Source organism: Mus musculus, chromosome 6 (assembly GCF_000001635.26).
Source record: "Mus musculus strain C57BL/6J chromosome 6, GRCm38.p6 C57BL/6J".
Classification (NCBI taxonomy): Eukaryota; Metazoa; Chordata; class Mammalia; order Rodentia; family Muridae; genus Mus; species Mus musculus.
This window is the reverse complement of record NC_000072.6, coordinates 49,202,155-49,218,287: the sequence shown is the minus strand read 5'-3', so window position 1 is coordinate 49,218,287 and position 16,133 is coordinate 49,202,155. Positions and strand designations below refer to the sequence as shown.

General features: G+C 46.2%; 1 protein-coding gene and 1 long non-coding RNA gene across 6 annotated transcripts in view; both read left to right on the top strand.

Moving 5' to 3' along the window:
• Window positions 1-2,818: 2,818 nt before the first annotated feature.
• Window positions 2,819-16,133, top strand: part of Igf2bp3 (insulin-like growth factor 2 mRNA binding protein 3) — a 130,252-nt gene continuing 116,937 nt past the window's right edge. Inside the window, exons 1-2 of one of the 4 annotated variants that reach the window (XR_377421.4) lie at window positions 2,819-3,991; window positions 4,961-5,021. Coding sequence is in view for 2 of the 4 variants with exons in the window: in NM_023670.3 (NP_076159.3) it covers window positions 3,817-3,991; window positions 4,961-5,021 (236 nt within the window). In the remaining 2 variants the exon portion in view is untranslated. Of the gene's footprint in view, window positions 3,992-4,112; window positions 4,644-4,960; window positions 5,022-16,133 lie in introns of those variants that run through there. The other 3 variants (XM_030255148.1, NM_023670.3, XM_006505517.4) reach the window with 3 other exon arrangements.
• Window positions 5,028-12,478, top strand: D030074P21Rik. Of its 2 annotated transcripts, none has more exons than XR_869057.2 (2): window positions 5,028-9,298; window positions 11,421-12,478. It is a non-coding gene; the product is annotated as an RIKEN cDNA D030074P21 gene (long non-coding RNA). The 2 variants fall into 2 exon arrangements; XR_869056.2 differs by having other exon boundaries at window positions 5,028-9,657.

Here is a 16,133-nt window from a genome sequence, read left to right as displayed (position 1 = left end):
TGAGCGCTGCGAGCGGAAGCCCACCCCTCACCCACAGCCCAGCCAACAAGGGAGCAAAGGGTTATTTTCGCGCCACAAAATATGTAAATACAGGGGCGGCCCGAGGGCCAATGGGTGGAGACCAGCTAAGACTCCAGAGGCGGCAACTGTCGATGATAGGCTCGCTGCCTCCACCAATCGGCGAGCGGCTCCGGCGAGGGCGGCGCCTCTCCCGGCGCTGGGTGAGGGTCTGAATCCTTGCAGGGCAGCCCGTCAGCGTCGGAGCCCCGCCCTAGGTCGCTTTTCCGCGCCATCGGCGGCCGCCCCGCCCAGACAGAGCAGAAGCAGCCTTCGTTATTTCTCTGTGGGGACGGAGCATCCTCGAGCGTGCGCCCGCCTCGCGAGTTTACACGCAGTCTCCATGCTTGGATGCAGCCGTGTGGTCAGGCTCCAGCGGCCCATGAAGACTTTCTCTTGTGTGCGTTTCGACGGGTTCCTCTTCTCTGCGCGGAGCTGAAGAAAGGAAACAAACCGCCCCATCTTCTCGGCTCCCAGGCTCCATGTTTAATACAGATAGAAGTGACAGATTCCGGAGTGAGAGCAGACCCAGGTCTCGGATCTCGCCTCTGGTTTGAACAGAGTTCAGAGGAGCGGTTCTCGAGAAGAGTGAAACGCGCCCACCGGCGTGAGGGTGTCAGGCCCCGGCCAGGGAGCCCTAGGGCCACCCTTTGCTTTGCCCACAACCTGTGGCTACAGCAGCGGTAACGGACCTAGGCATACTTTCACGTTACACAGAACCTCAAACATTTTTACTTTTCCGGGTCATCAGAAGAAATGTAGCTATCGAATGTGTAAACAGATGGGTGGGAATCCTTCCTCCGTGGAATTAATATTACTTAGGGAGCTACAACTGCTGAAGAATTGTTTTGGTTCATATACAAATAATGTGAGAAAGTTCTTTAAGGCATCCATATAATTAACTTACGAATCTGAGAAGTTACACGGATTTAATAATATGTGTTCTGGAAAAATTCAAGTATTTTTCGCTCGAAAAGCTAAATTAATAATTACCCAGTTTTTTTGTTTTTGTTTTTAATTTTGCCACGGAGTGTATACTCAATCTCCCAAATGTTTGGCAGATTGGAAGTGGTTTATGTCCACTACCTTTTTGATGTTTCAACTTTATTATTGGAGTGTTAAGGTCCTAGACAAAGTATCCAGTTTGTTACAACAATAAAACATTAAATTCACAGGCGCCCAGGAACATATTCATTAAATTGACACACTCTTGGTTTAAATTCCAGCTGTTAAGATTTGTTTGACAGTGACAGATAAAAATAATATATCCCATGTTTTTAAAAGTAGTTATTTCGTTAGATATAATTTTCAATAAAACAAAGTACATTTAATCCAGGGGAAGGGGGAATCAATACAATTTGGTAGCAAGCTGATCAGTTTGCTATTAAAAAATATTAAGTTATATGATCATATTCAAAGTGATTTCCAGAAAAGCAAACATTACAAATCAAAACATTTCTCCAACAAGGCTTGGTTCACAAGTACTACAAAATTAAATTCGTAAAATTTATAGTGATTTTTTTTGAATGCCACAGAAGTCTAAAGGAATACATATTTTCCTTGAGAGCTGCTTCTCTTTCCAAATGCATGAAGGCGAAGAATAACTTTTTAAAATAGCTAGCTTAGCCTTAAAAATTCACTTCCAAAGATGTTCTTTCCAGATTTCCAATAGTTCTGAATACTGTCTCATAATTTCATAAAGACCATTTTACTAAATTAAACTTAGGTGAAAATACTATTAAAGTTTGTTTTCATTTATACAGTTGGGTTTGCTTAGCAGGAAAGAAAAACCTGTTAGAAAGAATAGTTGCATTGAAAATGGGTGATCTGACACCTTCCGGTTACTTCACACAGAATTGTAAGTTCCTTTTAAAGACAAAATGCAAATACTCTAGATCTTTCAATAATTTCACGTTTTAAAAACAAGCTGCTACTTGTTTTTCTGTCAGAGATAAAGTATTATTAAGTTTTTTTTTTGAAAGAGAACACCATATCAAATTATCAATTGCTGAAGGCGTTTGTAGTATGAAGCACATATTTTCTCTATTCACATTTTTCAACTTGCGAGAGTAGCAAAACATTAGATTTCTGCCTGTATTTTCAGGCTATATAGAGCTTAATTTCAGTCATCCAAACCCGGCAATTTCTCTTTTCCATAAAATGCCTGTTAAAAATATATCACAAGTTATCTTTGAAGCCTTTGAGTAGAGCACACAACCATTAAGCCACAGTTGAAGGTTTTCACAAGGACAGGGGTACTGCCCTTTTTTCCCTATTCCTGTTCTCCGGCTCACATTTAGTAGGATCAGGAAGGCTCCACCGGGCCCAGACCCAACCCCCCAACCACCATTGTGCTCGTTACCTACAGGGAAAATTATGAATGGCTCTCACAGTCAAAGGAAGGCGGAAAGAGCCGAGGAATAGTTTCCCAGCGCGGCCGCCACCTTAGGCTGACGCTGAACAGGGTTCCCTTAGAGTCCCAAGTTCTTTAACAAAAATTATTTAAATAAAAGTATCAGTCCTCCCCCACACCCAGCCCTCCCCCTTCGAAAAACCACAGGAAGCGAGGGTTTCCCTTTAAGTACCGACTTTTCCCACTCGGCCACCCCCAGCCCCACAGCCTCCGCCCCGCGCCCCTCCCCCACGCGGCCAGCCCGCCCCCGGCCTCATTTATCCAGAGTCTTCTCGTAGCCGAGCAGCCAATGAACGGCGAGGCGGAGAGCCACCCGGAGCGCAGGCGGAGGAGGTGTCGCGTAGACACCCGCCCAGGACGTCGGCTCCCCTCCCCCACGCCGGCCCGGGCCGCCCCGCTTGCTCGGTCCCCGGGGCCCTCGAGGGGAGCGGCGCTCTGCCCCCGGGTTCTACTTTCCCCGGTCATCAGAGCCACCGACTGAGTTCGAGATTGTCATTCAGATTTCGTTGTTAAGTGACCCATTTTTTAAAAATCGAATGGTTACAAACTACGGTAACTGCAACCGCGGGACCCCCTAACCGCTTCCTCATCTTAAGGAAAAAGGATCGTTCGTCTGACCCTCCCGAGGCTCGGACCCTTTGGAAACTCGCCGTGCCCATCGCGCCTGGCGCCGGCTGCAGCGGCTGGACGCTCTCCACCCCCTCCCCGGCTCCGGCTCCGGCTCCAGCTCGGGGTCCCTCCTCGCCCAATCTCGCTTCCCCTCCCCCTCTCGCTTTTTTTTTTTTTTTTTTTTTTTCTCTTTCCTCCGAAACCCACTCTAATTGAGGCGCTGGGATTCCTCACGTGAGACGTTGATTTGTAGTTTGAACACGTGGCTCATTCAAAAAGCCGGACACTCGGAGCGGCTGCCCCCGCCCCGCTCCCCTCGCCGCTGCCAGTCACCCCTCGGGGTTTTTTTTTTTTACGGGGAGGCGGCGCCTGCCCCACGTAGTGTGATATTTTCACAGCCCGCTGGCCGCTGCCAAAGGGGTTGGGGAGGAAGAGACAAAAAGTAGTTTCCCCCCGCGCCTCCTCCTTTCTCTCGCTAATCCCGCCTCCTCCCCAGAGTTAGGAAGACTCGACGCTGGGCTCGTCGCTAGGCTTTTTCTTTCTCTCTTTTTTTTAATACCCAGAAGAGGAAAAAGGACCCTGGGATCTGGTTTTCGCCCGCCGCTCCCGTGCTTGGGTCACTGTGTGGGTTTGAAAGCCAAGAGGAGAGGAACAAAATCCACCGGCTCCATCCTCCGCCGTGGGTGCTTTTTTTAATTTAGCATTTTCCTCGGGTTTTAAAACGACCCCTTTTCACAATGAACAAATTGTACATCGGGAACCTCAGCGACCACGCCGGCCCCGCGGACCTGGAAAGTGTCTTCAAGGACGCTAAGATCCCGGTGGCGGGCCCCTTCCTGGTGAAGACGGGCTACGCGTTCGTGGACTGCCCGGACGAGGGCTGGGCCCTCAAGGCCATCGAGGCGCTTTCAGGTGGGGCCCGCGCGCGTGGTCGGGGCCTCCCCGTCTCCGCAGCTGCCATCCGGGACCCCGCTTGCGGGGCGGGTGGGGGTGGGGAGGGGGACGCGCTGTCAGTCGCGGGGCGCGGCGCGGCGCGTGCTGCAGGCCGGGCCAGGCGGGCCTTGGGGCCCAGCGTGGACGCCCGCCGGGCCCTCTGTCTGGTCGCTGTCCCCCAGCCGTAGAGAACAGAAAGTGGCCTGAGCCTACGCCCGGGGGGAGGCCGCGTCCAGGCGGTCCCGCTCCACGCCGCCGCGTCCACCTCGCGGGGTCGTTAGAGCGAAAGGGGCAGGTGGGCGGCGGCGGCCGGCTGTTGCCAGAACGGCAGCCCTGCCACGCGCGGCGCCGCAGTCCCGGCCCGTGCGCGCAGCCGCGGCCCGGGTGTCTGAGTGCGCTCTGCCTGGATGCCCGAGGGGAGAGCAGCTGTCCGTGCCTTTCGGTTTCCACCGTCCCCAGCTGGACTCGAGGCCGGCGCCTTGATGGGTCAGCGCGCGTGGACCAGCACCCCGGCCGCCCAATCTCCTCCTGGCACCCTGGCTCTTTAATCCCATCGCCCAGTGCTCCAGGCCAACCTGGATGTGGACCAGAAAGAAGGCCGCGCGCCCCCATGGCAGGCTGTTTGTTGGGGGTGTGTCTCTTGCAGACCTTGGGGTGCGGGGTGGCCCTTGGAGGGGGTCAGGAGGCGAAAATTGCAACCCAAGTGGTGAGCCTGACTCTTGCTCTCCCTCCCCAGCTTTCTGCAAGTTAAAAAGCCACACCCACCCGAAGGGTCAGCTCTGCACCCTCTCCTTGCCCTGCTCCTCCCTTGTCCTTGAGTCGGGTGGGAATCTTGGGGCCCTGCTGAGGTCACTGAAGCAGGGTGTGTTTTCTCTTAAAGACTGTAGATTTCAAGGTGGGGAAAGCTGCTGAATTTAGCCCGTCGTCTTGCCTCTTGTGTGTTCACAGGTAAAATGGAACTACATGGGAAACCGATGGAAGTTGAGCACTCGGTCCCTAAACGGCAGAGGTGAGCGGATTTACCCTTTTCTGGCCGCTTTTTAGGGAGGAAGCACAGAACACAGATGCAAACTCGGACCCTTTGGCTTACACGCTGGGGCCACGGTTCAGCTAGCTCTTTTTCTGCTTGCCTTTAAGTTTATGGCAGGTGTGTGTGCGCGCGCGTTGATAATTCTGGGACGTAAATGGGGGCTTGCCTGCGGCCCCTGCTTCTGGGTTATTGTTGCTGTTTTAAAAGCCTGTCAAGGAAGCTCTCACAGCTACATGTTCTTGGCAGAGCAGGTTTAGGTCTCAACTGGCAGCCCGAGTTTCAAAAGCCAATAGTCTTTGGGAACCTACGGGATTTAGAAGACAGGTCCAGGACAGATGTGGAGAAGCTGGTCCGCCGTGGTGGGCGCTTCTAATACAGGAGGAGGAACACAGTTGCTTTTGCCCTGGTTCACTGGCCAGCCAGCGGCCATTGGAACACAGTGAATGCTGGGGTCCTGGGGCCTTTCAAACACTCCAAAGTTGTTTTTTTTTTTTTGTTGTTGTTGTTTTTTTTTTTCCTAACAGTGCCTTTGTTCCAGCTCCTCCTGTCCCTTGGTGTATTTTGCTTACAAATAATCACCAAGAGACGGTGAAGGCTGGGGGAATCTGCAACTTCACTGAGATTTCTCTTCTATGAGAGCATCTGTAGCTGTCACTTTACAAAATATTTGCAGGCTATTTTAGCTACTGAAGCTTTTTGGAGAAGCGCCCCCCTTCCCCTCCCTCCCTGCCCTCCCCCCCCCCCCCCCCCCCCCCGACTCTGTAACTCTTAACTGGAAAGACTGAGGTTAGCCTGCTGGGTTTTGCAAGGTGGGGTTAGGGTTTCTGGCTGGCTTTTCAGTCTTCCCCCATTCCTAACCTGGAGCAAACAATAAGCCTGAAGTTAATTCAAACCAGGGCTGTGTGTATCTGGTTAAGTGTTTCTGAGAGTGTGCTCTGGGGGACAGAGGGATTTGCCCTGCAGAGACAGAGGGCAAGAATGCTGTGTGACTGTTTTGAATGAAGCTCTCTTCCACATGAATCACTTCACACTCCTCGTTTTAGAAATAAACTAGTGTGGATACTTGTAGGTTCCTTTTTAAGTCCTTGTTTAATTTCGCCTAAGATAATTGGAAAGATATTTGTGTAACCAGATTTAGGTCTATTTTGATAAGGGTCAAGTTATTTCATATAGTAGAATGTAGTCTTTTATTATTTTTGTTTACTCTTCTAAAGTAGATGTGGATAAAAAGTATCAAACTGATCTTGGTTTCATAGGAATTTAAACAATTGAGGCACAACTCATTTGCCCTTAAGAAGTTTAGAGACCTAGCCTGTGAATCAGCCATTTTGGAAAAACGAACCTTATTGCACACATGCTAGTTGGTTTCATGTTTATCCAGTGTGTCTTAGTGCTTGTCCCTCCGGCCCCCTTCCCGTCACTCCCCTCTCCCCCCCAATCTTTCAAGGGGTTGGTTTATGCAGGCGAGCACTCTACCACTTGAGGCACACCCTTAGCTCTTGGTTTTTAAATCCACTGTAGAATTAAAAGTAAGCAATACAACAAAACGAAGAGCTGGTGTTGTACCCTATTAGTAGAATGATTGCCTAGCATGCCAGAGGCCTTCCACTCCAGAATCCTTGGGCAGGGCAAATGATTATAATTAACAAAGGGACTGTTGTGAATTTAAAACATTAAATGTCTTTTTAAATTTAAAAACATTAAGTGAGTTTTTCAGCTCCAGCTAATGGGTTGACCTCAGTTTGCTGTATCCTCTGTTTTTTATTTTTGAAGTTAATGTCTTCCCATGTGTGGAGAATTAATTTAGGAACTTGGGTAACAACTGCTAGTCTTCCTCCTAAAGCTTTGCTTATGCTGGAAACAGTTACTTGTTACTGTTTGAATTGCAGGGTTCCTCTTTTGGAAGACTAGGAGATAGTAACAAGTGGGGGCAAATGTTTACTGGACGCTTGCTTCTTCAGTTTATTAATAACAACAGAAGCTTTTCCTGCCCTGGCCCCCCACCCCACTACCAGAATGCGTAGGGTTTTAAATGTGGTCTTACTAGCCAGTGACGTAGGCCTTACAGGTAGAGTGAAGTGAGCTGACGGAGTACCTTTCTGTTTTTCTGACTTGGGAGCAGTTGAGTGCTAGAAATCCTTTACTGAAGTGTTTTGCATAAAGACTTCTGTGTCTCTCTGGAAACTTTAGTGTTCATCTCCATTATAGTTTAGTTTTCACTGACCCTTGAAGCTGTGCAGTTCTTCTTATCTGGACCCTTCCATCATTTCACAGGCTCTGGAAGAGCCAGGAAGTGACCTGGCCCCTATGTGCGCACTCACCCACCTATGGCAAGGTGTGGATTATTTTGTTAGTGATTGATCATGTGGATTGCTTTGATAGTGACTTGATTGCACAGCACAGTCAGATCGATTGGTCGTCAGGGTAGCCTGCTGAACTTTGGGATGGAGTTTGTTATGCTTTGCAGTCATTTTCCACCACTATGTGGGCATCTGAGGCAGGCACGCCTACTTGCAGGGCAGTGACCTTTATACCTGTTTGCAAGGCATGTCGGGAGGAGCCGAGTGCTGGGGAATGTTTCTGGCCGCACTGAGAGGGATGGACAGGGGAGCAGGCACAGAGGTGATTGGATGCTTGCAGGCTGGCTGCAAGCTGAGCTGGGCGGGACCCGTGCAGGAAGGGGGTATTGTTGAGTTTGGTTCAAACCAAGCTTAGTTCCCCATTACTGAAGTCTCAAGGGAATGTGGAAGGAATGTGGCTTTTCTGCATTCAGACGCCCCTCTGTTGTAGATTACAGCGGAGTGCACAGGGCCCGAGGATCCCTGTTTGCAGAAAAGAAGCATGCTTTGGACTTTGAGATGGTGTTACACCCTCAGTTCCAAAATCAAGAAAAGATACAGCATGGGAAGGCTTGATAGCTTCCAGAGGCAGGCCTGATTTTTTTTTTTTTTTTTTTTTTAACTCTCGGATTTGAGGTGAGTGAGGAAGAAGTTTTGCCTAGGAAGGATTGTAGCAGTCCTAGGAAGGATTGTTTGGGAGGGCCTGTGGTGTCTGTAGGGCTTCTGGACTCTGCTGTTTGCTTATGTACAAGGTACCGCTGCCCTGTTTTCGTTATGCTGTGGGCTGTTGGGCACAAGAGAAGAAATGTAAAGTTGCTGACACTGCACAACTGAGACATGGTGGTTTTAGCTAAATTTCCATGACTTTCAGATTCATGATCCCTTTTTTCCTATTTTCAGTTTTTCACAGCCTACTCATATTTAATCAGAGTTGTGATTTATTTAGCTATTAACCTTGGTTATAAATATTTGAGTAAAGGAGAAAAAAAATCATAAGATGTTATAGTTAATATGAACCAAGAAAGATCCTTAGTTTGTGGTTCTAACACTCAAGTACTTCATATTCTTAACAAGAAGATAAAGAGAACAACCTACTTTGATACTGGAATCTTGTGCTTGCAGTGTCAGTTGAGTAGAAGTTGCTGGGACGTTAATTTCATCTCACTGTAAGTGGCTATTTAAAAACCTAGTGTGCTGCCTCAGTGGCTGTTAAGTGTAGAATAGAAGGATGCCCTGTGCCCATTAGCCCAGGACGTTGTAACTGCTGGCTGTGGGGCCAGCTTCAGAGTCAGGATAGCAAACACTGTTTTCAGCATTGAACATTTAAACACAAGCTATTCCTTAGTGGTCTGGGACAGATAGTCTCACTTTTGAATCGTGGCTTAACGTTAGGGAACTTGGCTGGGGAGGAATTTCAAGCAGAGTTATCTTTTCAGTGCACAACATAAACTTGGCACTGTGTGACTAAGTGCTTGTGGCTGGAGGGATTTTTTGATTTTTTTTTCCCCCAATTTCCTACTTGTTCAATATAGTTAGAATTTGTGAGATTTCTTATTTTGGCCTTAAAAGGATCTTTTAGGAAGCAAATGGATGTTGCTAAGTAGCTTCTTCTATGTTTTTTTCACAGTTGCCCTGAGAAAGATGTTACTGAAATATCACATGCATCCGGAGCCAATGGGAGTAGGGAGCCTGTCCTCTGAGCCAATGGGAATAGGGAGCCTGTCCTCTGAGCCAATGGGAATAGGGAGCCCGTCCTCTGAGCCAATAGGAATAGGGAGCCCATCCTCAGAGCCAATAGGAATAGGGAGCCTGTCCTCAGCTCTTGGCCCTGGTTTTTTACCTTTGTGGCTGCTGAGACTCTTGTTCAGGACCAGACGCCTTTTGTGACAAACTCTAAGGGGCATCATTCGTTCCGAGGTTTGGGCACTTTCCTGGAAGCAAATGGGTTCTTGGATAGGCTTCAGATTAAAAATATCTTTTGGAAGTACAGAGATCCAGTGCTTTCCCTCTGTGGAGCTTCACTTGAAAATTTCTGTAGCAGGGTAGTTACGTAGCTTTCCCCCACCTTTTTCCTGTGTACAACTTTCAGGCAGTCAGTGAGTGGAAAATTATCTTTGCCATGCTTTGAAGCCCTTTGTGAGCCCCGCCGCTGTGTGTGTTGTCATAGGCCCGGGATCTTGAATTAAAGCGAGGCTGTTGAACCACCTCCATTTTGGTGAGAAACTCCCCTGCAGTTGTCCTTAGCAGCTTCCCTAGCAGTAACTAATTCTTGACAGGTATGAATTATCTGTTTGCTCACTCTGACAGTTGGTTTGGACTGCGAGGAAGGAGAAGCAGAAAGATGGTTTGGCTGTGCTATTCTTAGCTCTGTTTCCTCTATCAACTGTTGCCTCTGATTCAAGCTTCCAGAGTCACAAGACAGGAGGTGGCACTGTGGTAGCAGTGACCAAAGGATTGCATTCTTAGTTAGGATTTCTGCCCTGTATGTCCGATGTTTACAAATTAATTGGCTTGTACTGCCAGGGTTTTGCTCGAAGGCTGGTGGTAGGCATACTTTGTAGTGCTCTGTTAAAATGGAAGGTTTAATTTATCATGACCTGATGTTCTGTCTGGTAAGTGCTTAGCATTAGTGAATAAATAGTATCAAATATTAACATGGGATGTGAATTTTATTGTCTGAAGGGGGGGGGGACGGGGACGGACGACACACGACCCGTACCAGTTGTACATGTTTTAAAGAATTATCCTGAGACCATTTAACTTGATTAGGAAATAGTTTGAACTTACTAAGAAAACCGTAGTAGAGCTGTAAGAGGAAACGACCAAGTGTAGATTTTCCTTTTCCTTGAATCGTAGATCTTGCTGTATGACCCAGGCTCACTGCAGGTTCTTTTCTTTTCTTTTCTTTTCTTTTCTTTTCTTTTCTTTTCTTTTTTTTTGTTTTTTTTTTTTTTTTTGTTTTTTTTTTTTGAGACAGGGTTTCTCTGTGTTGTCCTGGCTGTCCTGGAACTCACTCTGTAGACCAGGCTGGCCTCAAACTCAGAAATCCGCCTGCCTCTGCCTCCCAAGTGCTGGGATTAAAGGCGAGCGCCACAACTCTTTCTGTTTCTATGAGTCTGTTAGGTGGTTGGTTCTGTCCCACATGACTTCGTTTTGGGTGATTTACTAAAACTGGAATAAAGAGTCCTAGAGGAATCTCCCTCATAACTGGACCCTTGGTGCTTATCCTTGTAAAATCTTGGTGGTGTCAGTTAGTAGCCAAAAAAGGTCCTCCCCTCCACATCCCTCCCCTGAGATTGGCACGTTGTTATCTTTGTCTCATTAAGGAAATTTATCAGGCCAAACTGGATGCAAGAAAGATAAGGAAATAGTCTCTGTCTGCAGATGGTAGAGTTGTGTACATGATCATCATGGGAGGGGTTGGTGGGTGGTAGCCATCTTTACATTTTTACACAGGTGCTGGGGATTACAGTCAGAGTAGGAAGCTCTCTCCTGCAGCTTCATATCCCAGGCCTTTATTTTTTGGCATTGCTGTGTGGCCCAGAATTATCTCTAGTCTTAACATATATTTGGGAAAAATCTTTAACATTAATTGTTGTTTCTGCTAAAGGGGCTACTGGCTTCAAATGCTTGGAACAGAAAATTTATGAAAATTGGACTGAAGGTGTACCCTAGTGGTAGAGTGTTTATTATCTACCATATTCAAGTCCAGGGTTCAATTTTCAGTACTGAAAACATTTTAAAATTGTTTTTATCAGTAGAAATGGAGAACCAATCTCTGCTTTTATTTTCTTGGAAGAAATGTGTTTGTATTAGCCAAGGCTCTGTATGTTTCTAAGAAGCAGTCTCAGTAACTGCTGAAGAATGAGATCAGAATGTTGAGAATCAAGGATGACAAGATGTTTTGGTTAGAGCAACAGTGTGGAAGAGGACCATGATTGGAGAAGGGACAGACTCTGGGTGGAAGGTAGAAACTTTACTTTCAGCAATTTTCTAGTAGAAATAAAAAAGAGATGGAGAAGGCATTTGTATCTTTCAGTCTGGAGCTCAAAGAAATGAAGAAGGTGGATGGAGACTGACTCATGTGCTTGAAACCATCAAATTGTTCAAGATCATCAAGGGACTGAGCCTAAGGCTCTGTCGGAGGAGGGAGAAGCCACTGAAACAGGGTGAGCTAATTCTCACACCATGGTGATGTGTGGGATGAGAACTAGCTCAGTGCCATACAAAGAAACTCACCAGCAAAGTGAAAGTAACTTGGCAAGGCAAGCTCTTTTTGTAAAAAGGATTTGCCAGAGGGGTTGGAGAGATAGACCAGTGGTTTAGAGCCCTGGCTCCTCTCCCAGAGGATTCAGATTTGGTTCCCATCATCTATATGGCAGCTCCATATAAGGTAACTCCAGCCCCAGCAGATCCAATGCTCCCTCTGTCCTCTGTAGGCACCAGGTGCCCATGTGGTGCACATATGTATATACAGGTAAAAAGACTCATACACAGAAAACAAAAGTAAACAAGTCTCTAAATGAGTGGGGGAAAGGTGTGTGTATGTGAGTAGAGACTAGGAACAGAGATAGCCTTTGTGTTTCATCCCTAACTGAGGTAGTGACTGTGTCTCATCTCATTGATCAGAGTTTGACCTCACAGTCTGATGTGATTGGCTCTTCAGCAGGTAGGAGAAGGGGAAGAAGGATCAGGGAGTAACGAGTCCTTTTTGGGTTCACTGCCTTGATGGGAAAAAAAAAAAAAAAACACTTTCTTTACAATGGTCAGAGGGAGTGTTTTGAGGAAAAGTTAAATAGACTGGAAAAGGAGGTATAGTCACCTGGGTTGGGTCCTGCTCAGGAGTTCCGTGCTGTAGATGAGTATGTGAGTTGAGGTGGTGTTAAATCTCAGTCTTTGGTGCAGAGGAGAGGGCCCAACATTTAAGCTCGTTTTTTTGCTATTGCAGGGGACCCAGGACTCACATGGTGGCTCGTAACCATCTGTTACTCTAACATCCAATTCTGACCTGTAGGCGCCAGTCATCTACAAGATGCATAGACACATGTAGGCAAAACACTTATACACATAAAATAAAACTGAAAACAAGAATTTAAACAATCTGCCTTCATTTGCCTCCAGCGTGCTGGGATTAAAGACATAGAGACCACATCTATATATCTCTTAAAGAAAAATAAGCAACTAACTCATTATTCTGGTTCTACTGCTGAAAGAGAATGGGTGTATGATATTTCAATGACCTGGAATATAACATTTCTTCCAGATTTCATTTATTAGGCTCTTAATTTCTAGAAACAGTTATAAGTTTATTATTTCTAATTTGTTAGAGCTGGAAGATTCCCCTAACTTCAGTAAATCGTCTTGTTTAACAGACAAAACCTGTTTGTGACATCTGACCATGTCTGGTGCATTTCACTATTTCTGTTCATGGTGAGCTCAGTTTCTTGTTTGTTTTTTGGGGGGCGGGGTTTGAGACAGGGTTTCTCTGTGTAGCCCTGGCTGTCCTGGAACTCACTCTGTAGACCAGGCTGGCCTCGAACTCAGAAATCTGCCTGCCTCTGCCTCCCGAGTGCTGTGATTAAAGGCGTGCGCCACCATGCCCAGCTCGTGAGCTCAGTTTCTTAAACAAGTCATACTGCTTTTTACTAACATGCATTTGGGAAATCCTCTAGAGCTGTCTTAGCAAAAGGATGAGGTGAAGTTTAGATCTTCTGTAGAACATCATGATTTGACAAACAGAGTTTGAAATTGGTGGTCAAGTCATTATGGATAGCATAGGCTAGTTTTAATTAGTTTACTCTGTAGCTCAGGCTGGCCTCAAACTCTAAATTCTCTAGTCACAGCCTCCCCTACTGCTGGGGTTACAGGCATATATCACCACATCTAGCTCCTTAAAGTTAGTCATTTGGTTGTTTTGGATGCTGGGAGAAGTTAAGTATAGTTTTCATTTTACTCAACTTGTGCTACAAGAAATACGATCTTTTGAAAGTGCCTAAATTCTTCCTTAATTTTGAAAATCTCATGCCAGATGAGAGCAGGCTCTTCAGTTGTAAATTCTACCTTTGATGGCCACCTTAGCTGCAGGAATGAAGTGTTTTCTTAGATCAGCTGACCGTGAGGGACTTGGCTTCCTGTCAAGACTTGTGTTTGGGTAAGTTCTTTGATCAGTATCAGTAAAATGCTCTTTGGCACTGAAGAGCTGGCTCAGCAGTAAAGAACAGGTTAAAAGTAGGCATTGCTCTTCCAAAGGACCAGAGTTCAAGTCTCAGCACCAACTCATAACCACCTGTAACTCCAGTTCCAGGCCGTCTGACTTCTGCTTCCAAGGCACCTATATACATATGACTTACACAACACAACACATACACACAAAATTAAAATCTTTCTTTAAAAAGTGCTACTTTCAGGCTGGAGAGATGGCTCAGCGGTTAAGAGCACTGTCTGTACTTCTAGAGGTCCTGAGTTTAATTCCCAGCAACCACATGGTGGTTCACAACCATCTGTAATGGGATTCGATGCCCTCTTCCAGTGTGTCTGAAGATAGCGACAGTGTACTTACATACATAAAATAAATAAATCTTTTAAAAAGCTGCTACTTTCTCAAAATATTAGACACCTACTGTTTCCAGGAAGGAAAATTAAACAGACAAACTGTATATTCTTCTGTGGTATTGCTTTACTGAAGGATTCTTCACAGAGCCCTTGGGAGAGGAGACTGGCCCGCAACACTACACTGTGGAGCCGACTGCTGGCCCCCTCGTGCAAATCCTCAAGTGTATTACACGGCAGCTCCATCTTGTTTGTTAGGATACGGCAAGGCAGAGACTGTTTCTTGCCAGCTTGGAAGTCTTTGAAGGATTGGCTTACTACTGTCTTTATTTAATAAAGACAGGTCAAGATAGTTGAGAATCATAGTTTATTTCGGAGTGAAACCCTTCAGGGGTCTTAATTTTGTTTTGTTTTTGCAGACAGAGTCTTAGGAGCCAAGTCTGGCCTTGAATGCCTGGCACTCTTACACCCACTCCACCTGTACCCCCTCACTCCCACCCCCATGCTGTGAGTGCTACACACCCAGCTCAGGTTTTTTTTTTTTTTTTTAAAGAGTTCTTTTTATTTATATGAGTACATTGTAGCTATCTTCAGACACACCAGCAGAGGGCATCAGATCCCATTACAGATGGTTGTGAGCCACCATGTGGTTGCTGGGAATTGAACTCAGAACCTCTGGAAGAGCAGTCAGTGCTCTTAACCACTGATCAATCTCTCTAGCCCCAGACATCAGTTTTAAGAAAGAAATCAAAGCCTGGTATAGTGGTGCATGTCTTTAATTTCAGGAGAGGAAGGTGAATCCCTGCGTTCTAGAACAGCCTGGGCTATACAGAGACCTCCTTCCTCCCAAACCCACCACCAGCACCAAAACCAAGCCCTTTGCCTTTGATACATTCTTTAGCACCTTCATCTTTCTATGAATGAGTAGGCTAGAGTCTGTAGAGACATGGCTCAGCTTTCTCCCTAGAGTGACTGTTACTCTGGGAATACATTCTTAGGTTATTAAATGGTTCCTTTTTGTCCTGAGTTGTTTGGTAGGACCCTGCCTTGCTGAGGGAAGTCTCTTTAGTTCATATCATTTATTGTTGAGGGTTAGGAGACTTGGAGGGGAGTCTTTACCTTGTGTGTCCTTGGAGAACTGAAGAGCCTATATCCTAAAGGCCCTAAAGGATATAGGCTTTGGGTTTGAATTGTAATTCCCAGTAACAAAAGACATGACAATGTTTCCTTACTCTTTCCTTTTTTTCTTTCATAAAGTTTTTTTTTTTTAAACATGTATGTGAATGTTTTGCTTGCATATATATGTGTGTGTTGTGCTCTTGGAGGTCAGAAAAATGCATTGGAGTCCCTGAAGCTAGGGTTACAGCTAGTTGTGAAGCTACTATGTGGGTGCTTGGAACTCCCTGGTCTCTTTTGAAAGCGCAGCAAATGTCCTTAACTATTGAGCTAACTCTCTAGCCCAGGCATGCTAGTGTTTAAAGATGAGGAGGCTCAGGTCTGAGAGGGTGTCTTCCAGGGCTCTTGTAAGACCCCATGGGACTGTACCATCATGCCTGTTTTTAGTCTGAAACATTTTATAACACAAACTCTTAGAACAAGTATTGTTATATCAAAAATATACATTTAGCTGGGTGTGGCGATGTAGGCCTGAAACCCAGCATTTGGGAGCCAGAGACATGCAAATTGAGTTTGAGGCCAGCCTAGTCTAGAAAACAAATTTCAGGCCAGCTCGTGGGACCCATCTCAAAGCAAAGCAAAGCAAAACCCCAAAACAAAACAATGAAAATACAGATTTGTAAGTACAATGTGTGTGGGGTATGGGGGGAGCTATAAAATTTCTATTATTGACAGGATTAATCATAGGCTGACAATAAATAAAGCCTCTGGTGATGGAATGCAGGGTGGGTCAGGACCTTCTGTGATGTTATGGTGCACCCTGTATTTCCCACACCCTGGAGGCAGGTTCAGGAAAGACTGTGAGATTGTTGAGGACCTAGGTCACATAGTGAGATCCTGTCTCAAAACACACACCAATACCAATACAAACAAAACCCAGACCTGTCTTTCAAGACTGTGTCACCATAGAAACGCTTGCCTTGTCTACCAGAGATGTCTGCATCACTTGTAGCCAGCAGATAACTGGGAAGCTAAAAACCAAAAAATAAAAATAAATAAAGCATAGGCATTAAGCCCAGCATTCAGG